We start from the raw sequence: 22,794 nt of genomic DNA, 5'->3' as shown, positions 1-22,794 counted from the left end.
TGTCTTCATTTGCGTAGCAAATGCAAGGTCACGAAGTCAGGTTTTATTTTAAAGTTCTATATTTGTGCATGAAGAGGAAAGGAAGTCTTACCTTGGGGGGGGGGGGGGGGGTTCGACTGCATCAAGCAGAAGTCCCCTCAGCAGCATTGCCAACGCTGGAGCAGCACTTTCAGTGCCTCAGCACCTTGGCTTTAATCACCAGAGTGAGCTTGGCCCCTGAGCTGAAGGCTTCCAGCACGGCAGCGCCGTGTGCCACCACGCCGAGTGCTGGATGAGGAGCGGAGGCACCAGCTCGTCCCGCTGGGTGCTCTCCATCCCCGCAGGGGTTTCTCCAGGCCATGGCTGTCACCCCACTGGGCTGGCTGCTTCTGAAGGGCCACGGGGGCCCTCACTGGGGGAGCACAGGTAAGGAGGGCCTGGAGCTGCCCTTCCCTGCAGTGGTGCCCATTGCTCCTCAGCACTCAGGTTTTTTTGCAAATTCTAACAGTAAAAGAACAAAAATGAAGCAGAGGACATTGCACATTGTGAAAATTGGTTGTGTTTGTTGTGTCACATTAACACTAACACACTAACAAGCCTCTTTACATATAACATCAAAAACATCAACAAAACATGTTTTTTAAAAGCCACGCAGTAAGTTGCAGCAGTTGGAGGTGCTGGGGAAGGAAACAAGGGGGCCTGAGGCTGTGCAGCATGGAAAACACACAACAAAGCATAGCTTTTGTCGCCAAAACACAACTAAAAAGGCAAACTGCCACACAGTAAAGGTTGCGGTAGTCATTATCTCTGGCTATAGCCAAGGTTTCTACTCTGGTTTGGTATTTTTGACAAGGTCTCTAACAACACACATGACAAGGGCTGTGGGTCTGTCAGCCATGTGCTTTGTGCTGAAAAGAACAAGGCCAAAAAGAAAGGGAAAAAAAAAAAAAAAGTATGTTGATCCCCCAAAAGGTAGCTGCTCTACAGTTGCTCTCCTATGCATGTTTGTTGTTTTTTTCTGCCTCTGGCAAGGTGGCGAGCCTTGATGTTGAAGCAGCAGGCTGTGCAGGCAGTGTGCCTGTGTCTGGGGTTAGCGCCTGGCTGGTGGCTCCTCAGCTCCCAAACCCTGGCCCCTGCCCCAGGGATGTGCCCGCTCAGTGCAGCAGCCACTTGTCCCAGTGGCGGGGGTTAGGCTCAGCGTCATGGAATCACAGGATCACTCCAGTTGGGAAAGCCCTCCAAGATCATCTGGTCCAACCATGTCCCTACCACCAGTGTGATGCACTAAACCATGTCCCCAGGCACCACGTCCCACCTTTCCTTGAACACCCCCCAGGGACGGTGACTCCACCACCTCCCTGGGCAACCCGTCCCAGTACCTGACTGCTCTTTCTGAGCAGAAATGTCTCCTCATTGCCAGCCTGAACCTCCCCTGGCACAACTTGAGGCCATTCCCTCTGGTCCTGTCACTGGTTCCCTGTGAGAGGAGGCTGACCCCAAGCGCCCCAGCACCTTACAGGTTCCCTAGGCCTCCAATCTTAGATGGTGGTCATGCGGGGTGTACTTGGTGTGCTGCCTCTGAGAGGAACAATACAGAGTGTGGAGTGGAGTGGGGACACTGTGGCCAGGCTCTGTGACAAGATGGGAACTTGATTGTTCTTGTGCACACTGGAACTGATAAGCTGCACATTTGTTACCCTGGACTAATGGCCTATGTTTTTGACAAAATGCTGTCCTTTTGGTGAATATTGCCCATTATAATACCAAAACACACCTCCATCCCAAAACCTACCTGCCTCCAAGGTGTAACCATGCCTCACATGTTTGCACTTTAAAATTTTCCTAGTCTATAATTTTAAAGCAGAGAGAACATTTTGCACCAATTGTAACCAAGATATGCATGACTAGAGTCACTCAAGCTCCACCTAAAAGATAGAAAATGATATAAATTAGCTTAAGGGAGAGAGAATGTTAGGGAAGATACCATCATGAAGGATACCTTCTGACTTCTGGGATCGGTTGACAGGCTGAGCCTCTCTTCCCCTCCCACCACTGGGATGCCTTTGGGTAAGAGTTGAACACTTGGTTACACCAAAAGTGCCTCCCTGGGAAACTCAGACATCTCTGTAGAGTTGCTTTATACCTTTTAACGCATTTACGGCCAGCCTGAGTTACTTGAACTTTGGTATTTGTATGTGCTTTGCAGACACTGAATTTATCACTGGCAATCCAAAGAACCTGTGTACCTGTTGCTTAATAAATTACACTACTCATTAAATCTAGCTGTGGTAGTTCTCACTGAGCACACGCAAACTCTTGAAGTGTGGCCACGGTAGTTCATGGAACGCAACTAGACTGGGGGTGTCTTACGTTACTCGTGCATCTGACATAGTGATATTCCAGTACCCTGACTGCAACCAGACTTATGATGACTAATTGAGCATCGCTCCCAATTACTTTAACCTTGAACACAACACGTGGCTATGTGGTAAACTAAATTGGTCATCTAAGCTACATATTTTGGACACAGGTAAAAGTCCCTTCCCTCCCTATTACAAAACACATTCCTATCAAAAAACAAATCCACAAAAAACTAACCCATGAAACCCTCCACTGCTGTGACATTACACATCCACATGGCAGCCAACAGAAGTCCAGCACTGCAAACACACCTCCCCATCAACCACATTCCTGGCTGGGAAAGCTAAATAAATATTGTTTTAAAATAAGATGCACATGTACAGGCAGCAGGAAGCACTGACCTTTTGCTGCACATTTCTAATTTGGTTGTTGGGTTTGTTACTTTTGTTAATGCTTGTTTCCTTTCATTTCAGATCGAAGCCATCAAGTAGTGGCTCTAAAACATTTCCTACTACAAAGCAACTACTACAAAGCATTTTGGTGATGTTGTTCTTCAGGTCGATCGAGGGCACCTCAACGTGTGTGTACTGCTCCATGGCAGTGCTGAGGGTGCTGGGGTGCAGCCGCACACCCCAAGGCCCCCAGGCCTGGGGCTTTGGGAGCCCACTGGGTATGCTGGCCGTGCACCCCACCATGCCCCAGGTCTATGACACACGGGGAGTTTCACTGCTCCTTCTCAAAAAAGCCAGCAGGATGGAGACTGTGGATGGAGGCCACGTGCCCGCAGTTGCAGGCAGGCACAGGCCGAGCTAGTAGAGGTCAGCGCTGTTCCTGTGGGGCGGCCGGGCCTTACCAGGCCGCTCGGGCTCCTCGCGGGCTGGGGGCCGCCGGGTGCCGCGGGCACCCTCGGGATGGCAGAGCCCGTCCTGGCTGCCGGCAGGCAGGCTGTCCAGCGTGCTCTCCTTGCTGCCTGCAGCCGGCGGCTGGCCCCCACGGCGGCGGCGGGGCCAGGCAGCAGGGCAGCGTGTCAGGCAGCCAGGACGGGCCTCGGCGGTGCAGGCATACATGCCGGCAGGCACGGCCAGCACCATGGCGCAGACAATGACGACGATGTGGATGAGCTTCTCGCGCTGCTCCAGCTGGCTGACGTCGTTGCCCGTGACAAAGACAACGCACTGGCCCTTGCGAGGCGCCTGGTTGCGGACAGCCACGCAGACCTCGTACTTGGTGGCAGGCAGCAGGTCGGTCACCGAGTAGGTGTTGACGCCAGGGCCAATGTAGATGGCGTCCTTCTGGGCGGTGTCATAGCGGCCCACCAGCAGCGTGTACCAGGTCTCCCCTGGCTCTGCCACCGCTGCTGCCGCGAACCACTCCAGGGTGATGCCGTAGACCGTCTGCTTGGCGATGCGCACCTCCACGTGGGCGCCTGGCTCTGCGGGGGCAGCAGGGGCCCAGCCCGGGATGGGGGCGGAGGCTGGCGGGGTGCCTACGTGGAGGGTGATAGCCACCGAGGCGTTGCCCAAGAAGTTGGCGGCAGTGCAGGTGTAGTTGCCAGCATCTGCTGGCCCTGCTGCTGGGATCAGCAGCTCGGAGCGGACGGTCTCCTCGCTGATGGGCTGGGTGGACACTGTGGGGGAGAGGGGAGCTGAATCAGCGGGCAAGGTGGTCACATTGCAGCCCCAAGACTGTCCCAGAAAGGGGTGAAGGTGAGGGGGCTGAGCAGCATCTGCCTGTCCTGGGGAAAAGGGAGTTGGGGTGTAGGCATGCACCAAGCCCCACAGAGCTCATGGGTGAAGTGTTACCCAGGCCAAGAGGCAATAAAGTAGGTTCATGGACTATACTAAACTAGGAGGAGCCATCGATTCCCTAGAGACGAGAGGCCTTACAGAGTGCTCGATAGCTCGGAGTGCTGGGCAATGACCAACTCTATGAAATTTAACAAAAGCAATTGCCAGATTCTGCACCTGGATCAGTGTCAACCTGGATGTACATACGGTCTGGGGACACAAGTGACTGGCTCAAGGCTGCATCTGGGGAAGGTCAGCTGTTAGGGAAAAGTGCTCCACTGAGGGGATGGTCAAGCCCAGGGAAGTGCTCATGGCCCCAAGCCTGCCAGCGTTCAAGAAGCATTTTGACTATGCCCTTAGATATCTGGTTCAACTCTTAGGTTGCCCTGTGTGGAGTCAGGCAGTAGACTCAATGATCTTCATGGATCCCTTCCAACTCAGGACATTCTATGACTCTAACCTGGAGTGACATTCGCTTTACCTCATAGCTCCTAAATGCCTGGAGACACCCAAATACCTGCCTGGAGGCAGGGCAGGGAGAGAGCCACCCAGGTGCCATCTGCTGTTGGCACATTCAGGCTGTGAGAAAGCAGGGAGAGCCCCTGAGGCACTGAGGTATTTTGGACATATGCTCCAGCCTCTATTGGGCTGGATATTGAAAATTTTCATTCTCAAGAAGCTCTGGAGGAAAAAAAAAAAAAGAAAAAAAAAAAAAAAAGGCACATGGCTGTCAGGAAGTGGGCTGGAAGCAAAATGTAATTTTAATAACCTTATGAAATAGCCAATAACCTTATGAATCTACCCAAGCAGGGCCATGAAAAGGAAAAGCCTGGGCATGCCACGGCCAGAGAAAGATGCACCAGTGCTGCTAAAATGTCGAAATGCAGACCAAGATTAGCAGGCAATGCTATCTTATTTAGATAGCAGGCTTATTAGGAACACACATAATCTGTGTAGTGTCTGTATGTCTTCTTAGCTTTGAATTTACAAAAATAGCAACTTGCCCTGTTGATAGGAGGAAGGGAAAAGTCCTTCTATTATGAGGTCCTCTGTAATGCAGACAAATTACAAATTAACGTGTTGTATGGAGAAAAATGTCATCTAGTTTGCTTATAGAATGTGAGTGGGCATGGACAGGCAATGTAGCTTCAGGGTTTTGTGGTTTGCATGGATATTTCTCAAGAAAACATATGGGAATAGGCTAGAAGAGTGTGTGTGTGCACGCATGTGCATGCATGTGCACATGTCGTGTGTGTGTCCGTTGTTCTTGTCTATCTTGTGTGTGTGTGTCTGTGTCAGTGTGTTGTGTGTCTGTCTGTGTCCGTGTGTGTGTGTGTGTCTGAAAAAATATATAGTATGTATATTTAGCATGTATATAGAGTGTATATGCCTGTCTATATCACACACATATATAAGCAGTGTGCATACATACATAGTATATACTATATATTCTCTATATATGCATGTCTAGATAACTACACATATATACGTGTCTAGATAACTATATATTTAGTATGTGTATGGCTGTGACACTACTGATAGTTCTTACATCACGTATCATGATGAAAGAGCTACTAATAAAAATCCACATATCACAAAATAATTGCATGAAAACGAGGACTTGCTCCCTTCATCTTTGACAGATTTCCTGCATGAAGCAGCTCTTCTCGTGCTGGTCAGACATGCTTAGACACAGTAGGATGATTAAGATTATTTGGATTATTGCAACCACATTGACTGTGATGTTCCAAAGGGGCTGAGAACTGATGTGGTGACTAGATGGCCTGAAGACCTATGTTAGTTGAATAGCAAAATGCAAATTAAGGGAAAAAAAAAAAAAAAAAAAAAAAGCATTGCTTACCATTAAATGCTCTTAAAAGTTTGAGTGCATAGGTCCACCAGACGGCTGGGGAAGGGCTGGCTTGCACAAAGCAGGTCAGGGTGACGTTCAGCCCCACAGGGACTGTCAGGTTGGTGTCAAGGGCTGAGGTTTGTGGCTTCATGCAGCTGTTGAGCTCCACTTCATGGAAAAATTTCCCTGCCCTGAATTTCGGACTTGAACAAGTTAAATAAGAATTCATCAGAATAATAGGTGGGCCAACTGACTTGATAAACTGGACAAATCCCCGCAGGCGACAGTCACAAATCCATGGGTTGCCATGAAGGGCCAGGACAACATTGGAAATAGCTTCTACCTGCCCCTCCGCCCTCTGGCTTCTCTGGTAGATAGGCCAGCTATAGAAGACATCCCTGGATATGACAGTAAGCTGATTTGAGGATAGATCTAAATAGGTCAGGTTGGGCAGATAGCGGAGCGCATGTTCTGGAAGGACGTCCAGCCGGTTGTGCTTCAGATCCAGGATTTTCAAGGCTGGGGTGTCTTGAAATGCTGTCCATGGCACTGAACTTAATTTGTTCCCTTGCAAGCGCAGCTCCTTCAGAGCCGGCAGGTATTCCAGGCTCTTGATATGCATCACTGTGATGTTGTTAAAATTGAGCCAGAGATACTCCAAGGCACTAACGTTTGCAAATGACCTGCGAGGCAATTCTGTTAGGTGAGAATTTTCTATTCTAATTTTTCGTATGTCTTGAGGGATGTTTTCAGGGATCTTCCTCAGCAGTGCAGACATGCAGAGTAAACTCCTAAAGAGGAAAACACAATTCTCCAGGTCACATACCATGTGTATGGCTCACATAAGCAATACATCAATCCTTCAGTTTGGTTTTACACCCATTTTTCCCACAAATACAATTAAGTAAGTATTAAAAATTGCTACATATGCAACTATATATCCCAGGATAATAAAAGAGATCTCATTATATGTTCAAGCTAGTAATATGCAAGTATTAGCAGCAGAATATCATGCGGCCGTCTGTTTGGTTTTGGTCCTCACCACAGCAGCAAATATATATTGGGAATCTCCAAGCTGCTTCATTGATGCTACAGCTAGGGTAACTAGCTTTCTTACCTTCCGAAACTGTCTTGAGAACAAGAGCATCCTGTGACACAAGATGAAAATGAAGTGCTTATCTTGTGGAAGGCCAGAAGAAGAAGAAAAATGTGGCGAATAATAGGGTCCATATTCTCCTTTAAGAAAGCACTGTGCAGGGTTTGCACCAAACATGCCAACAGCCTCCAAGAAGCAAATCCTATTAGCTGTAATCTTCCTTGACGCAGAAATAAATCCTGCTGGGGACCCGACCCTAAAGAAGACATGTAGTATGGTTCACTGTCTGTGTCGAAGTGCTAAAAATCACCCCTGGGACCACTCCTGGCATTTACTGCTCAGCACTGGGGGTTTTGACAGATGCATTTAGTTGTATGTTAATATGAATGAATCTCAACAGGGTCCTGAAGCCAAAACCACTTCTGATTCCAAGTCCACACAAGCAGACTCTTTTTTTTTTTTTTTTTTTACAAAGTCTCACTCAATCTCCTATATTTTAATGGCATTCATCAAGACAGAAAACCACATTAAGGGCCAGACTTCACAGTTGTAATTTGGCAGTGCTTAGTGCTTTATTGTACAATCTGTCAGGCCCCAAAACCTGCCCACAGTTCTTTGCAGGGTTTACTATTAGACATGATGGGTAAGAAACCTACACAACATTAGTCATTCTGTCATGGAAACGTTGCACTAATTTTCCACTGAAACAAATTTTATTTTTTCTCTCTCTTTTTTTTTTTCCCCCCACTGGTATCTCCATTCTTACATGTTAGTAATGAAAACAGCAACCTAGCTATAGCCAGTCTGTGGGCTTCTCTTAGGAATGACTATTTATGACATTCATCTTTATTGTGTAAGTATAAAAACAGTGCTGTTTCAATGTTCTTAGTTCTCAGGGTTCCCTTGTAAGATGTATGCCAATTGCCCTTCAGTAACCCTGAAAAACTCAGTCTAAATAATTTCTTAAGAAGGAATTTAGCGTAACCAGATATATATATATATATATATATATATATATATATATATATATATATATATATATATATATATATATATATATTTTTTTTTTTTTTTTAAATTCGAAAATAGCAGTTTTCCGGTAGAATTTCCAAGCATCACTGTGTTCTCCTGGGGCCATCTAGTGTGCACGGGCTGCATCACAACCCACAAAAGGCAGAGGCCAGTTGTGGAAAAGGGCTTAACCTCAGTGCCAATACCTGTGAAGCTGGGTCACAAGTCAAGATTAGCCTGAACCTACTTAACCTCTAACCTATGGGACCAGGATAGAAAAATATTTATAGCACAACAGCTTAGATCCATACATGGCTTTCAGGGAACATGCACTAGTGCAGCTGCTGTAAGCCTAAAGAAGATATAGGATTGATTCTGCAGCTTTCAAATGAGCAGGCACTTTGAATTCAAGGATAAAAGTGCACAAAATGAACCAGTATAGAAACTGCTGAGGACCGTTGCAGCACTTTTTGGTGGCTTCCAGTTTACAAGTGGTGGGCCATGATTAGTGGGCCTGTTGGGCTGCCATTGCTACCTATGCCTAGCATCTAACCACAAGGCTTATTATTTTTAGTGTGGTGGCTTCTGGGGACATCCCTGAGAGTCTTGGTGAAGCAGCAGCTCTTGCAGTTTGGCACCAGCACAGCTCCCACGTGCATTCCACGGCAGGCAGTACTTACCCCCTTTCAGTGTATCTTAAGCAGCAAAGCGGGATGGAGCTGGCTGGCTAAACTGGGAATGCTCCAGGAGTGACACCAGCAGCAGCGATGAGAGGATCCTATGATTCTATGGCTCTGTAATCTGTCGTTCCCAGCCAGCCCTCAGCCATGGGAGCAGAAGGCCTCAAGGATCCCTGTGTGGGCATGGGCCTCTGGGCAGACAAACTGCACGCACACCTGTGCTTTCAGGCCTCTTCTGTAGTCTTCCATGAAAATATTCCCTAACAGAACAATATTATTATTTTATAATAACAATTTTGTAATTTTACACATTATTATAACTGCTGATAACATTTTAGTAATGACAGCAGTAAAGAAAATACATAGAAAAGAGCTGGGCATCAGGAGCAAACCTAGGGTTTGCCTTTTCTTGTGCCATGAGAGAAAAACTTTCAGATGAAGTACAAGAAAACCAATGTCTTGATGGCATTCAGCACTAGAGGTGATGGGACACCTGCCCATGGTGGGAGAAATGAATGAAGTCTACCCAGGTCGTTGGCTTGTCCAGTCACATTCTCTGGGTGTTTGTGAGGCAATGGAGGTGCTCATTAGTGGGGCTTGTGAGGAAATTGTTCTAAAAAATGCCCATTTCATAATCTACACAAGCACCACCCCTAAGGCAGCTGGGCTGGGGATGGTTTGGTTGTCCTTGATGAGCCATCACCATGTGGTTCAGCTGGAGGGAATCACCACTTGTAAGGCCCAACCTTGCAAAAGCTTTCACTCACAGGGAAGGTCCCTGCTTTGCCACCATCACACTCCTCTGCAGCCTGCAGAGAGGGGCCTGAAGTACATGACAGCCTAGCCATGTCTTCAAAAAAAAAAGTCTTTTATGAAAGAGCAGAGTATTGGTATTTATACACAGAGTAAAAACTATTAGAGGTTTTCTTCCCTATATACATATTTGGCCATAGCACAGGTGCATGGTACTGCCTGATGTCCTGGAATGCAGCAAGTAAAATTTAATCCAGGCTTCTCTGTTAGCAAGAAACACATTAATTTAAATGAGTTTATTAACAGTAAATAACAGGTAACAATTGCAGTTGTTTTCTTGGCCCCATTTTTCCCACAAGAGCTCTATTCCCAGTCCCATCTATCTTCTACAGGGCTGAAAAATGGCCTTTCAAAGAGCGGTGTCTGTCAGTGCCATGGGCCAATGCTCCGGCTGTTTTCTAGCTCATATTTGTTTGCTACTTGAGAGGCTATTTCTCTAAATATTCCCAGACTCCAAGTGTACTTAGAAGATTCAGCATTAAACTGAGAAACTAGTGGTAAATTATATATCAAAATCAGATGTATTGGTGGGTAGAGTACATACTTTCTAGGGCAGAGGGGGGAAGGAAGGGAATATACATATATACGGATATATATGTGTATGTATTCACTCCAAACTGTGTTAGCTGCAGCCTGTATGTTTTATGTTCCCTGCTGGAATGGGATTATGTTGCCTCTTCAATTCAGCCGAGTTTATGTCTGCCTGTAAATTTAATGGTCACTTTTGTGACAGCAGATGTCCACTCAGTTCAGCTGCTTTTTAATATCATGTGGCATCGTGATCGAAGCCAAAATGCAGAACAAGCTGTCTAAAACCCAAGCTGTCAAAATAAATTTCCATAGAGAGATTGTCTGCTAATCTATGGGAAGTAGAGTTTAGGAGACCACACATTGCCAAAGTAAATGCTGAAGGGAAGCCCATTGCATGCTCCCAGCAATGGCAAGGGATTCAAACGCTGTCTTGAAATGGTGGGCACACAGGTCTGTAAGGAATCTAGTCCAGGCTGATGCTTTAGAGTTATAGCCCCTCTGCCAGGGTTATCACAGCTAGAAATTCCTGCTAGGGAGGACATACGAGGTGAAGGCTGCAGTTGGGTATTTCAGATATGGTGCATGTTACTCCAAATGGTAAAGGACTGAAAAAGCAGCTTTCAAAAAGAGGTGAGTGACGTGAAAAGGAAGAGGTAAATAAGACTTTTCCTCCATGATCCTTCAACAGCAACAGCAGCTGTACAAACCTGCAGCTCTTTCCCCAATATTTTCAGTAACCCAACGTCCCCATAAGGGTCCCTCTAGAGCCCCCAGCACATCCCTGACCCTCTCAGGTCCCGCAGACAGCTGGCAATGCAGGCCACCCACCCCCTCACCCTCTGAGGGGAAGGCAGGGCCCAAGCTCTGTCTCAGGGCAGGATCTGAACCAGGGAGCTTAGAGCCAACGCTGTCTTGCAGGGTGCCACCACAGCCTGCAGCCACCCCTCAATGCTGCCAGCCCTGGCCCCTGGGGATACATGGGTGCTGCTCCATGCTCAACCCCTGGTCCCTCTCTCTAGGGTGTACACATTTATTGCTCAGTTCAAACCTTTGTTGGCAGTTTCTAAATTCCCTCTTTTTTAATTTAGACTAATAGGAAAGTAAATTGGGGGAAACCGTTTTGCTCTTTTTTGGGTAACAGTTTGCATCTCCTACTCAGGGACTTAAAAACTGGTGAAGCTCCTGCTAAGCCACATTACTGTAGCCATGAATAAAGATTGACATCCTGAAACTATTTGCAGAATACTTCTGACATAGGGAGACTTTGATGTCACATTTGTCAGGACCTTTTAACCTTTAGATTTTGTTTTATCAATGGAATACTTTCAAAGTCATTTTTCAATGTCAATTCTTTTTTGAAAATATCTTTTAAAATGTTTTTCTGTCCTTGACATTTTGAGATTCTTCTCTATTTTCTACAAGTTTGTAAGTATGCACATGCATGCTTCTATGTATGTATGTCCTAGATTTTTTAATCATTTAAAGACCATTTAGTCTATTTTTTTCTGGGCACACAAAACTAAACATCTAAGTGACCACAGTTAACACACTTACAGGCCTTCCAACATGCTTAAATCATGTTATGGAAATAAGGTATTTGTCAACCTGGACATTATTCTGCATTTGTGGAATTTTTACACATATGTTTCATTCAAAATATTTGCAGAGACTTTATAATTCAGAGCATACCTTATCCTTTTGGCTGGACCTACTCACCAGATAACCTGAACACTTCTGAAGATGTTTTGGAAACTATTTTTAAAAGCCTTAACATCGTTTTTTTTTTACACTTCTTCATGCGCTTCAACTGCTTGCTGTACTCCTTTAAAATCACTTTTGGCACATTATTTTATTTATATTCTGATCACATCCTTTCATTTTGATAGTTGCTTTTCTCAAGATCCTTTTAATAAAAAGAAATAATAATTATTTTTCCAGAACAGTTCAGAGCTATTTGGATCCATTTTTTAAAACACTATTACCTTCTTTTGACACCTTATCTTTTTTTTGTTTGTTTGTTTTTAATTTTACACCAATCTGATTTACAAATTAAGTATCAAAAGAGAAAGAGGAGCTTGTGTCACACAAAATGCCCACAGAGGAGTGTCTCGTACTGCTCTCCAAAGCACTCATCCCAGGCCCTGGCAGCGGCAGCAGACAGCCAGCACAACCTCCTGTTTAGTGCAGGTGTGTCACGTTAAAGGGGTGTAGCTGATTAACCGTTACGGGCCCGGTTGGATTCAGAGTACTGAACCAGTCGGACATTCACCAAAACTGGGGGTCCGTTCGGACATTCACCAAAAACGCAGTAACCACCTGGGGGTCCGCTCAGACATTCACCAAAAACGTATTAACCACCTGGGGGTCCGTTCAGACATTCACCAACAATGCATTAACCGTCTGGGGGTCTGGTTAGATTCAGAACACTGAACTATCACGGATAACCACCCTCACCCTAGTTGCATTAATGAGAGCTATCACAATGCAATCAAGTATGGTTTATTACAGCAACAGATAATCAGGTTCTTTTGGATTGCCGGTGATAGTGACTATCTGCAAAAGCAAGCTAGTATGCATGAAATACACAGGTGTTACAGGTGTTCTAGGTGTGTGTTCTAGGTGTGTGTTCTAGGTGTGGGTTCTAGGTGTGTGTTCTACGTGTGGGTTCTAGGTGCGTGTTCTAGGTGTGGGTTCTAGGTGTGGGTTCTAGGTGCGTGTTCTAGGTGTGGGTTCTAGGTGTGGGTTCTAGGTGTGGGTTCTAGGTGTGGGTTCTAGGTGTGGGTTCTAGGTAGGTGTTACAGGTGTTACAGGTGTTACAGGTGTTACAGGTGCGCAGCCTAGAAATAAACGCGTTAAAAGGATCAAAGACTCTATAGAGATTTATAAGCAAATATTCAGATCTCACCCAAAGGCGTCCCAATGGGGGGGGAAGAGAGGCTCAGCCCGTCGACTGATCCCAGGAGTCAGGAGGTCCTAAGGATGTTGTATGTCCTTGGGATGGTATCTCCCCTGACGATGGTATCTTCCCTAACATCCCCTCTCTCTTGGGCCAATTTATATTATTTTCTGTCTTCTAGGTAGAGCTTGAGTGGCTCTAGTCAAGCATATCTTAGTTATGATTGGTGTAAAGTTTTCCCGTTTCCGTTTAAAGTAATAGGCTCCGAGAAATTCAGAGCGCATGCTCAGTGAGGAGTGGTCGCACCTTGGAGGCGGGTAGCTTTTGGGATGGAGGTGTGTTTTGGTATTATAATGATATTATAATGAGCAAAAAGTACACTAGGGTACAGCATTTGTCAAAACATGACAGGTCTTTGGCTTAGGGTGGCAAAAAGTGCAGCTTTGTGCACAAGAACAATCGAGGCCCCACCTGATTACAGAGCCTAGCCGTGGTGTCTCCACTCCACTCTACGCTCCGTGGTGTTCCTTAGAGCTAGCACACCAAGTTTCCCCAGCGCGATAGCATCTAAGGTTGGGAGCCTAGGGAATGCTCAGATAATGCAGTTATGCCCTACCCTGAAAGCCTCTTCAATGCTGTACCTTTTCCTTAAAAGTGTGAATGTTAGTTTTATTTTCCTAGTTACTTCAGGCATTTACACCACAAGGTGGACAGCAACTTTATTCCTAAGTATTAATGAAGTGGTCCAAAACTAACCCAAAAAGATATTTTAAAATGGTTTAATAGTAAAAGTAGTGAATATTGAACTCCAAGACATTCCTGAATACATTGTTTGTCTTAGTGCCAAAACATTTCAAAAATACCCCAAAAGGCAACAAACAGTTCAAAAGCTGACACAAAGAGATTATTAACAGAGGAAACATTTTCCAAGGAGAAAGAAAACATAACGAAGTGTTAAAAACATATATATATATACACATACATATATCAGTTCTTACAGCACTTCTGTCCAAGGACTGACTTTAACCAAGTGAGAAACTGTTCCCAGGGATGAGTGTTTTCCTTGCTTCAATTCTGAGCCAGCTCCATGCACATCATGACCAGAGCGCGAAGCTTGCCTGCACTAACCCTGCTGACAGGAGGTGCCTAACACCCTGTAGGTTAAAACAACAACAAAATGCAGTGAGGTTTTTATCTGCAATGTTACATGCCTCATACCACTGCAAATCTGGCCCAAAGCTTCAAAATTTGCATTCCATTCATTCAGCAGAAAATCAATTTACCTATAATGGTTTGAAATTTCACATGCAGTTTAGCAAGTATAGGGTTTCTCTTCTGACGGACACCACGGAACACAGGTTTTATACAAACCTATTTCAACCTATTGCCTATCCTGTGTGACTCACCAGTCTGGTACAGAAGGCTTGTTTTGGAGCAGCAGCAGCAGCAGTTGAGCTGTTAAAATATTTTGCCTCACCTTTGAGACACTGAGAATCACCATATGAAATAGAAAAGGAAAATCACATTTATTCTACTTGGGATTGCTATTTTTTCAAAGTGCAAAAAATATCCAGTAGAGTCTAAAACTTAACCCATCCACGGTGAACATCACAGGAAGACCTAGTCTTCCTCCCCTTCCCACAAGCAAAGAGTGGCAGCGCTGACCCAGCCAGTGCCTTTCCCATCGCTGACTTTCAGGCCGTTCTAGAGCAGGTGGGTGCTGCTCCTCGCCAGGACTGGATGTGGCAAATTGACCAGCTTATGCCTCCAGGCAGCTGAAGGGTACATTTCGCTCCCCGTGGGCTCCTGCAAACTTCACTTATGTGGAAGTCCTTGGACAGCAGCTCCACTCCATTCACTGCATGAGAGCTTTAGGACAGCCTTGATTCTTCATTGCTAAATTTTCCATCCAGGCCCACGTCAGGCTGGGCACCTTTTGCTGACTTCTGCACAGCCCAGAGTGCTACTGCTGTGCGTGAGGGCAGGAATCAGGTTCAGTAAAACAACAGTCCTTTCAACTCATACCAAAAACTCCTACTGGAAGAAAATTTTCATTCCACCTTGGGAAGAGAAACTAAAAGCAATCCTAGGAAACACAAATGTATAAATAAATATATGTATGTAAATAAATGTATAAATAGATCTATTACAGACTACCTATTTCATCAGTTAATCTGTTGTGTTAAAATACATCATTTTGCAAAATGCTATTTGTAATCCTAACAATTTCTGCAGTCCAGTGAGAGGAGTAGCATTAATTATTATATACAGGGATTGAAAAAATCTCCCAATACAAGAGAATTTCCTTATCATGAATGTAAGGAGGACAGAGAGAACCAGAAACTATTGTACTGTACTCCCTGTTGCTAGTAGTTATGTTGAGATCAAACAACTTGTTTTTTCCTTCAGGCCAAGTAATCTGACATAACAGATATCATACAGAGTGCCGTTCCAAGTAGTGGATTTTGCTAGTCCGCATTGTATGTACACATGAATGTGAGTGGAGAACCTTCCAACACATTTACAGACATTTCAAAACAATTCAAAAAGACTGAGGCTTTATCAGTTATCATTTCAACTTGGCTGGATCCCTCTTTTTCAACATTTGGCGGAACATCCATCATTTTTTTCATGAGGAATATTTATTATATATAGAAAACCACTATATACGGTATTAAAACCTAAGGGACTGGAGTGGAAAATTATACAGCTGGGAAGTGCTTTGTGATAAGCACACAGATCAAAATTCCTGTATAGTTGCAGAACCTAAAGAACTGATTAGTTCACCCTGGTTAGAAAAGTACATTTAGATAAATATTAGTTTGTGGGTTTGTTTGTTTGTTTCCCAAGGTTCTCAAACATGCAAAAGGCTTGAAACCCAAACATTAGCAGTGAGGCTATGTCGCTGCTGGAAGTACTGCCAAAGTGTGCCCAGCCAGCAGTGCTACCACCCCATCCCACACCCCTGCCCTGTACAGAGCAAGGTATTTTCATAACCAAACCGCAAGTGCCTGGCTGAGCCCTTTGGTCTTCACTGCCAGTTGTGCACAGCCAGTTGTGCACAGCCAACAGCAATGACAGGGCTGCTCTGGGAGCTTTCTGCAGAACCATCTGAAGTAGGTTTTTCAATATGGTTACAAAGCACACAGTTTTTGGGGTAGGCTATTGTATGATTTTTAAGAACTTGGTTTAGTGGGTGATATTGGTGGTGGGGGGATGGTTGGACCAGATGACCTTGGAGATCTTTTCCAACCTTCATGGTTCTATGATTCTATGATACAAAGCATACCAATTGCACTACTAATTGCAACACTGCTAGAAAATGACAGCTAGGCCTGATACTGAAAAACCTGTGTGGTCCTGTTCAAGCACATAATAATAATAATTAGGGCCAAAATGCCATCCCCAAACTTATTCTTGAGTCATATCTCTTTGCACATTTCTCTGAACTGAGAGCATAAAGCTGTTGTTATGGACATACTATAAACGGTTGCTATACACCCACATTTAGCTAATAAGCATCAGATTGCAAAAGGTAAGACTCTCAATCTTAACATTCCTAGATATTTATATTAAAAATATTGAATGCTCTCCTGTTTGTAAACCAAAAGAACCTCAAAAGAGATGAGATTAAAACACTTAACAAATTGCAGAGCAGGTACTATACAAAACCGAGCAGAGTGCGCTCAGCATTGTTGCTTAATGTCCTCACACTCAGTGTGCATGTGTCATTTTATGAAAATAAGAGTGGTTCAGGAGAATGAGTCCATTAGTGCAGAAGCTTTTGATTGAGTACAAAACAGCAAACCCCAAGTGGGGCAAACAACACATTCCTGTAAAGCTTGGGCACCATCTACGTTCTCGCATCCTCCTCTGGAGCATGTCAGAGACACACACATTGACACAACAGCTTGCAGTGTTGGAGCAGAGAGTCATATATAGAGCCACATACTTTCCATCTATCGAGACAATGACCAGCCTAGTTACTGTCAACAAAAGTATTCATTAGGTTGCCCCTCTATCTTTGGTATTGCTTCAGAGTCCACACTGGATCGGGCAGACAGCAGCCTGTTAGATTCATCAGGGGTATGTCTAGTCAAGTATTCTCCTTCCACTCCTTTTGCCTTGGCTCCAGGAGAAAGACTTTCAAAGGTGACATAGGACTCTTGAATTTCCTTGGGTTTCCTCACAAGGCATTTTTTGCAGCGTCTTTTCAGTGCTCCACAGCAGACCACTAGTGTCAGGGGAACGGCAATGACGCACGCCACACTGATGACGACCACATTGATGAGCTTCTGGGTCCCTCCTGCACTAGCAACTTCATCTGTGGAAAATATGATGCATTGCTCCTTCCTGGGGATCAGCCCTTTCACGCAGACACACACAATGTATTTGGTCTTTGGCAGCAGCCCATAAATGGTGACCTTGGTCTTCCCTGGTTCCACATTGATCCGCCGCATGTCTCTCTCTCCAAAGACTGCATAGAGGACACTGAACACTGTTGTGTTCCTTGCCAGAGGTGCCTTCCACACCAGGGTGACACTCTGGTCAGTGTCTCCTATCACTCTGACGGACCTCACAATTCGCTCCGGCTCCTGCTGACCAGTAGGTGGGCTCACCAGCAGGTTTTGGGGGTTGCTATCTTGTGCCCCATCTGGGATGAGGAGGCCCTCTCCAGTGCCTGCTCCATCTCCCAGAGTAGGCATGGTGGAGGTGGTGATAACGTACCTTGCTACAAGCTTGTCGTTGTAGGCAGCTGCCTCCATCCCACTCACCTTCCCACTCCATGCGCCTTTGGCACCAGAGTTGGGGTCGTCCGTGCTTTCTGAGTCTGTGATGATGAGGGATATGAATGCCTCTGTTGCCCCCAGGAAGTTCTTTGCTTTACAGATGTACTCTCCAGAGTCAAGGTAAGAGACTACAGGTAGGCCCAGGATAGACCAGCTCATCCCATCGCTAGAGATCTCTTGGTGCACTGCAAGGAAGGAAAAATGTAAAATAAATAGATGATCGTTAATAGAACTACCAACATGTTTTGTGAAATATTAAGATTCAATTAGCTGAATGTCTGCTTGATCCAGCAGAATCATCATTTATTTTGGCCACCAAATACATTACAAAATCAAGTAATTCCAAGAAAATGACATTAACGCTAAAATTAGTTTATGTCAGGATTTACACTGCTTCAGAGCAAATGGATATGAAGCATTTCATTCTATTTCCTTCCAACTGATGTGTAACTTGAAAACTGAACTGTGAAGTTTCTTATATTAAAAAGTGTTTAAAAGCTCTTATGCAGGTACAATATTTAAAAGAGTGAAGGGAGTGGGCTGTAACATGACCTAAATGCACTCCTCTTGAGTCACAGAAAGTAAAAGCAGTATAGATTTTCTTCTACGATCATATATGGACTAGCCTAGAATATATGAAGCAAAGTCGCTGAAAAATAATATCCCTTTTACAGTAAAATTAGGACAGGTTTTTATATCAAGGCAAACACAAGGAAGTCTCATCACCAAAGTAGACAGCTCCAGTGAGCAATATGTACACAGATGAGTGTTGATTTTCTCATCTGGTTTACCAGGAGGCTAAAACTAAGCATTTTTTTTGCTTTTTTCTATTTATGCAGAAAAAAAAGAGCTAGGAACATGCAGAAGGGTAAAGCACATTCTCCATCATTTAACCGGCCTCCTTAGGATGAGCACGTACTACCTGTCCTTTCCCACTGAAAGGTAAACAAGGGAGATGTCTGAAAGCGACAGGTAAGACAGGACAAAAACCTCTCCCAAGCCCGTGTGGGTCAGGTCCCAGTCTGGCGACCGGGGCATGTTTCAACGGCAATGTAATACAATAACAGCAAAAAGTTACCTTTTCCATTTAATTATTCAGTGTTTGGGAATACTAAAAACCATAAAGCTATTGGTCTTCCTATGGCACTTCCTCACATATGTAGGCTGTGGGCTGTGTCTCACTCCCCTCTATTCAGACCACCACCATTTCAGTGATACTCTAACACTGGCACAGAAGCTGCCATTGCTGAGAAATAATGCATATTTTCAGCCAGCTTTTTACCGAAAGGTGCTACAGTGGCTTAATGGGGCACAAAATACATCATTCTCAGCTGTACCTCAAAGTAAACTCAACATATGCTTTCAGAAAAGCATTCTCTGTTTTGCTTTTTGTTGTGGCTGTCTTTCAAGTGTAGGAAGGATGTTTGCAGCATGATGGGTAGACGTTGTAATTATGAGGAGAGAATCATAGAATCATAGAATATCCTGAGTTGGAAGGGACCCTTAAGGATCATCAAGTCCAACTCTTGACACCGCACAGGTCTACCCAAGTTCAGACCATGTGACTAAGTGCACAGTCCAATCTCTTCTTAAATTCAGTCAGGCTCGGTGCAGTGACCACTTCCCTGGGGAGCCTGTTCCAGTGTGCAACCACTCTCTCTGTGAAGAACTTCCTCCTGATGTCAAGCCTAAACTTCCCCTGCCTCAGCTTAACCCCGTTCCCGCGGGTCCTGTCGCTGATGTTAAGGGAGAAAAGGTCTCCTGCCTCTCGACACCCCCTTACGAGGAAGTTGTAGACTGCGATGAGGTCTCCCCTCAGCCTCCTCTTCTCCAGGCTGAACAGGCCCAGTGCCCTCAGCCGTTCCTCGTACATCTTCCCCTCCAGGCCTTTCACCATCTTCGTAGCCCTCCTCTGGACACTCTCCAACAGTTTCATGTCCTTTTTATACTGTGGTGCCCAGAACTGCACACAGTACTCGAGGTGAGGCCGCACCAGCGCAGAGTAGAGCGGGACAATCACCTCCCTCGACCTACTAGCGATGCCGTGCTTGATGCACCCCAGGACACGGTTGGCCCTCCTGGCTGCCAGGGCACACTGCTGGCTCATATTCAACTTGCTGTCTACCACTACCCCCAGATCCCTCTCTTCTAGGCTGCTCTCCAGCGTCTCATCGCCCAGTCTGTACGTGCAGCCAGGGTTTCCCCGTCGCAGGTGCAGGACCCGGCACTTGCTCTTATTGAACTTCATGCGGTTAGCGATCGCCCAGCTCTCCAGCCTATCCAGATCCCTCTGCAAGGCCTTTCCACCCTCATTCGAGTCCACAACTCCTCCAAGTTTGGTGTCATCGGCAAACTTGCTCAAAATACCTTCTATTCCTACATCCAGATCGTTTATAAAAATATTGAAAAGTACCGGCCCTAAAATGGAGCCTTGAGTGACCCCACTAGTGACCGCCCGCCAGCCTGACGCAGCCCCATTCACCATAACCCTTTGGGCCCTGCCCATTAGCCAATTGCTCACCCATCGTATGATGTTTTTATTTAGCTGTATGGTGGACATTTTGTCCAGTAGGATCCTATGGGAAACCGTGTCAAAAGCCTTGCTGAAGTCCAAAAAAATCACATCAGCTGGTTTCCCTTGGTCCACCATACGGGTGATCTTATCACAAAAGGAAATCAGGTTAGTTAGGCAGGACCTGCCCTTCACAAACCCATGCTGGCTGGGACCAATGACTGCTTTGTCCCCCAGGTGCGCCTCAATACGTTCGAGAACCATCTTCTCCATGATTTTACCAGGCACTGACGTGAGACTGACAGGCCTGTAATTGCTAGGGTCTTCTTCCTGACCCTTCTTGAAAATCGGCACAACATTTGCCAGCTTCCAGTCTACCGGGACCTCTCCAGACTCCCAGGATCGTTGAAAAATAATTGAGAGAGGTTCCGCGATGACGTCCGCCAGCTCTTTCAGCACCCGGGGATGAATCCCATCCGGACCCATGGACTTGTAGGGATCCAGGTGGAGTAGCAAATCCCGCACACGTTCAGGGGCGGTTGGGAGTTTGTCATCCCCACCGTCCCGGTCCTCCAGCTCAGGGCACGCTGGGTCCCGAAGCCCATCATCGGCATTGAAGACAGAGGCAAAGAAGGCGTTAAGCGTCTCTGCTTTGCCTATGTCATCGTCTGTGAGAAGACCTTCCCTATCAAGGAGCGGCCCTATGTATTCTTTAGTTCTCCTTTTTCCATTCACATATCTAAAAAAAACCTTTTTATTTTCTCTCACAGACACAGCCAGCTTCAACTCTAGGTGTGCTTTAGCTACACGAATTTTCTTCCTACAAACACGAACAGCATCCCTGTATTCTTTCCATGTCACCTGGCCCTCCTTCCAGTAGCGAAACACTCTCTGTTTCCGCCTAATCTCCATAAGAATGTTCCTGGTCAGCCACGCCGGCTTCCTGCCGCGCCTGCCTGACTTGCGGTATTTAGGAATTGCCTGGTCTTGTGCTGCTAGGAGGCATCGCTTAAAGAGTGACCAGCACTGGTGGACATCAAGGCCTTCAAGAGCAGCTTCCCAGGGGACCTTGCTGACTAGTTCCCCGAGCAGCCTGAAGTCCGCCTTCCCCATATCTAGGGATGAGGTTTTGGTGGCACTTTTCCTTCTGTCACCGTAAATTTTGAACTCAACCACTTCATGGTCGCTATGACCGAGGCGGCCACCAATCACCACATCTCCCACCAGACCCTCTCTGTTTTCCAGCAACAGGTCAAGGAGGGCGCCTTTCCTAGTTGGCTCCGTTAGCACCTGCACCAAGAAGTTATCATCTAGGTGCTTCATGAACCTCCTGGACTTGCTCGTGTCAGCCGTGTGGCACTCCCAGTTAACGTCAGGCAGGTTGAAGTCCCCCATAAGGACAAGGGGAGTTAATCTCGAGGCCTCTCTTAGTTCTGTAAAGAATAATTTATCGGCGCTATCGTCCTGTCCAGGCGGTCTGTAATAGACTCCCACAACGAGATCCCCTTTATTCGTTCGTCCCTTGATCCTTACCCAGAGGCTCTCAACTTTGCCATCGCCGACCTGAAGTTCCACACAGTCCAGCCCCTGCTTCACATACATCGCCACCCCACCACCTCGCCTACCCTGCCTGTCCCTCCTGAAGAGCCTGTAACCATCTATCGCAACACCCCAGTCACAGGACTCATCCCACCAGGTTTCGCTTATGCCGATGATGTCGTATCAGACATCGTATCAGAGAGGCTCTGATACATCCTGCACATCATGCACAAGAGCAATGACTTGTGAAGATTCCCCCCAAAAAGAATATTTATTACAGGTGGTTCCACTGCTGTGAAAGAAAAATGCTCTCTTCCCTGTTTCTGCTGCAACAAGGAGTCCAGTAGCCTTTTGACATTGAAACCCCACAGTTCCCAATCAGGCCCAGGTGACAGTAGCATTTGGGGGGGATTAGAAGGATAAGGGTTCATGACCTGAGCTAAGACCTCAAAAAGCTAAGGACAACTCCCTTGAATGTAGCAAAAATTTCTTCCCTGAATTCCCCACACTCTAACAGATCAACTCACTTTGCAATTTTGGGTCCAACCATTCTTGTGAATGAAAATCACAGAATCACAGAATTGTAGGGGTGGGAAGGGACCTCAGGAGATCATTGCGTCCTTCAAGAGATCATTGGGTCCAACCCCCAAAATGAAAAAATGAAAATGTGGCTCACAAAGGCAGTAGTTATCCAAAGACTCCCCCCACAAGCAGGGTAAGCACATAAGAGGAAGCTGGTCAGTGTTTCTCTTACAGAACATCTTCCCAAGAGACCTTGTCAATCCATCAGAAATTAATCACTTCTTAGAAGCATGACATTTTTACTGGTGCTGTGTCCTTCAGCAGTTCAGTGGTGTTTTTGTTTTTAATATATCTATGCCTTAATGTTGCTTGTTTGCTACCTTCTTTCTTTGCCACAGAAGATTTGAATCCCTGCTGAATTCATG

General features: G+C 45.8%; 2 protein-coding genes across 3 annotated transcripts in view; both read right to left on the bottom strand.

The window, feature by feature from the left end:
- Positions 1 to 133: 133 nt before the first annotated feature.
- Positions 134 to 7,533, bottom strand: LRIT2 (leucine rich repeat, Ig-like and transmembrane domains 2). The gene is made up of 3 exons (XM_068687985.1): positions 7,097 to 7,533; positions 5,989 to 6,770; positions 134 to 3,967 (listed from the first exon to the last, which is right to left on the bottom strand). Exons 1-3 carry the CDS (start codon positions 7,342 to 7,344, stop codon positions 3,150 to 3,152), a joined length of 1,848 nt encoding a protein of 615 aa, XP_068544086.1. The 5' UTR covers positions 7,345 to 7,533; the 3' UTR covers positions 134 to 3,149.
- Positions 7,534 to 15,100: 7,567 nt separating this feature from the next.
- LRIT1 (leucine rich repeat, Ig-like and transmembrane domains 1) overlaps positions 15,101 to 22,794 on the bottom strand; it is a 54,869-nt gene continuing 47,175 nt past the window's right edge. For both annotated transcript variants that reach the window (XM_068689079.1, XM_068689080.1), the window contains exon 4: positions 15,101 to 17,981. In XM_068689079.1, the coding sequence (XP_068545180.1) occupies positions 16,996 to 17,981 (986 nt within the window). In that variant the 3' untranslated portion in view covers positions 15,101 to 16,995. The remainder of the gene's footprint in view (positions 17,982 to 22,794) is intronic.

This window comes from Anas acuta, chromosome 7 (genome assembly GCF_963932015.1).
Source record: "Anas acuta chromosome 7, bAnaAcu1.1, whole genome shotgun sequence".
NCBI lineage: Eukaryota > Metazoa > Chordata > Aves > Anseriformes > Anatidae > Anas > Anas acuta.
Note: the sequence above shows the minus strand (reverse complement) of the source record. Positions and strands in the feature narration are given on the sequence as shown.

Excerpts from the sequence above, each read along its gene's own strand:
- LRIT2 (XM_068687985.1), bottom strand. The coding sequence starts at position 7,344 with ATGTCTTCTTTAGGGTCGGGTCCCCAGCAGGATTTATTTCTGCGTCAA. Across the intron at positions 6,771-7,096 it reads TCTCAAGACAGTTTCGGAAG|GAGTTTACTCTGCATGTCTG; the intron begins GTAAGAAAGCTA and ends TTTCCTCTTTAG. Across the intron at positions 3,968-5,988 it reads ACTTTTAAGAGCATTTAATG|TGTCCACCCAGCCCATCAGC; the intron begins GTAAGCAATGCT and ends TCTCCCCCACAG.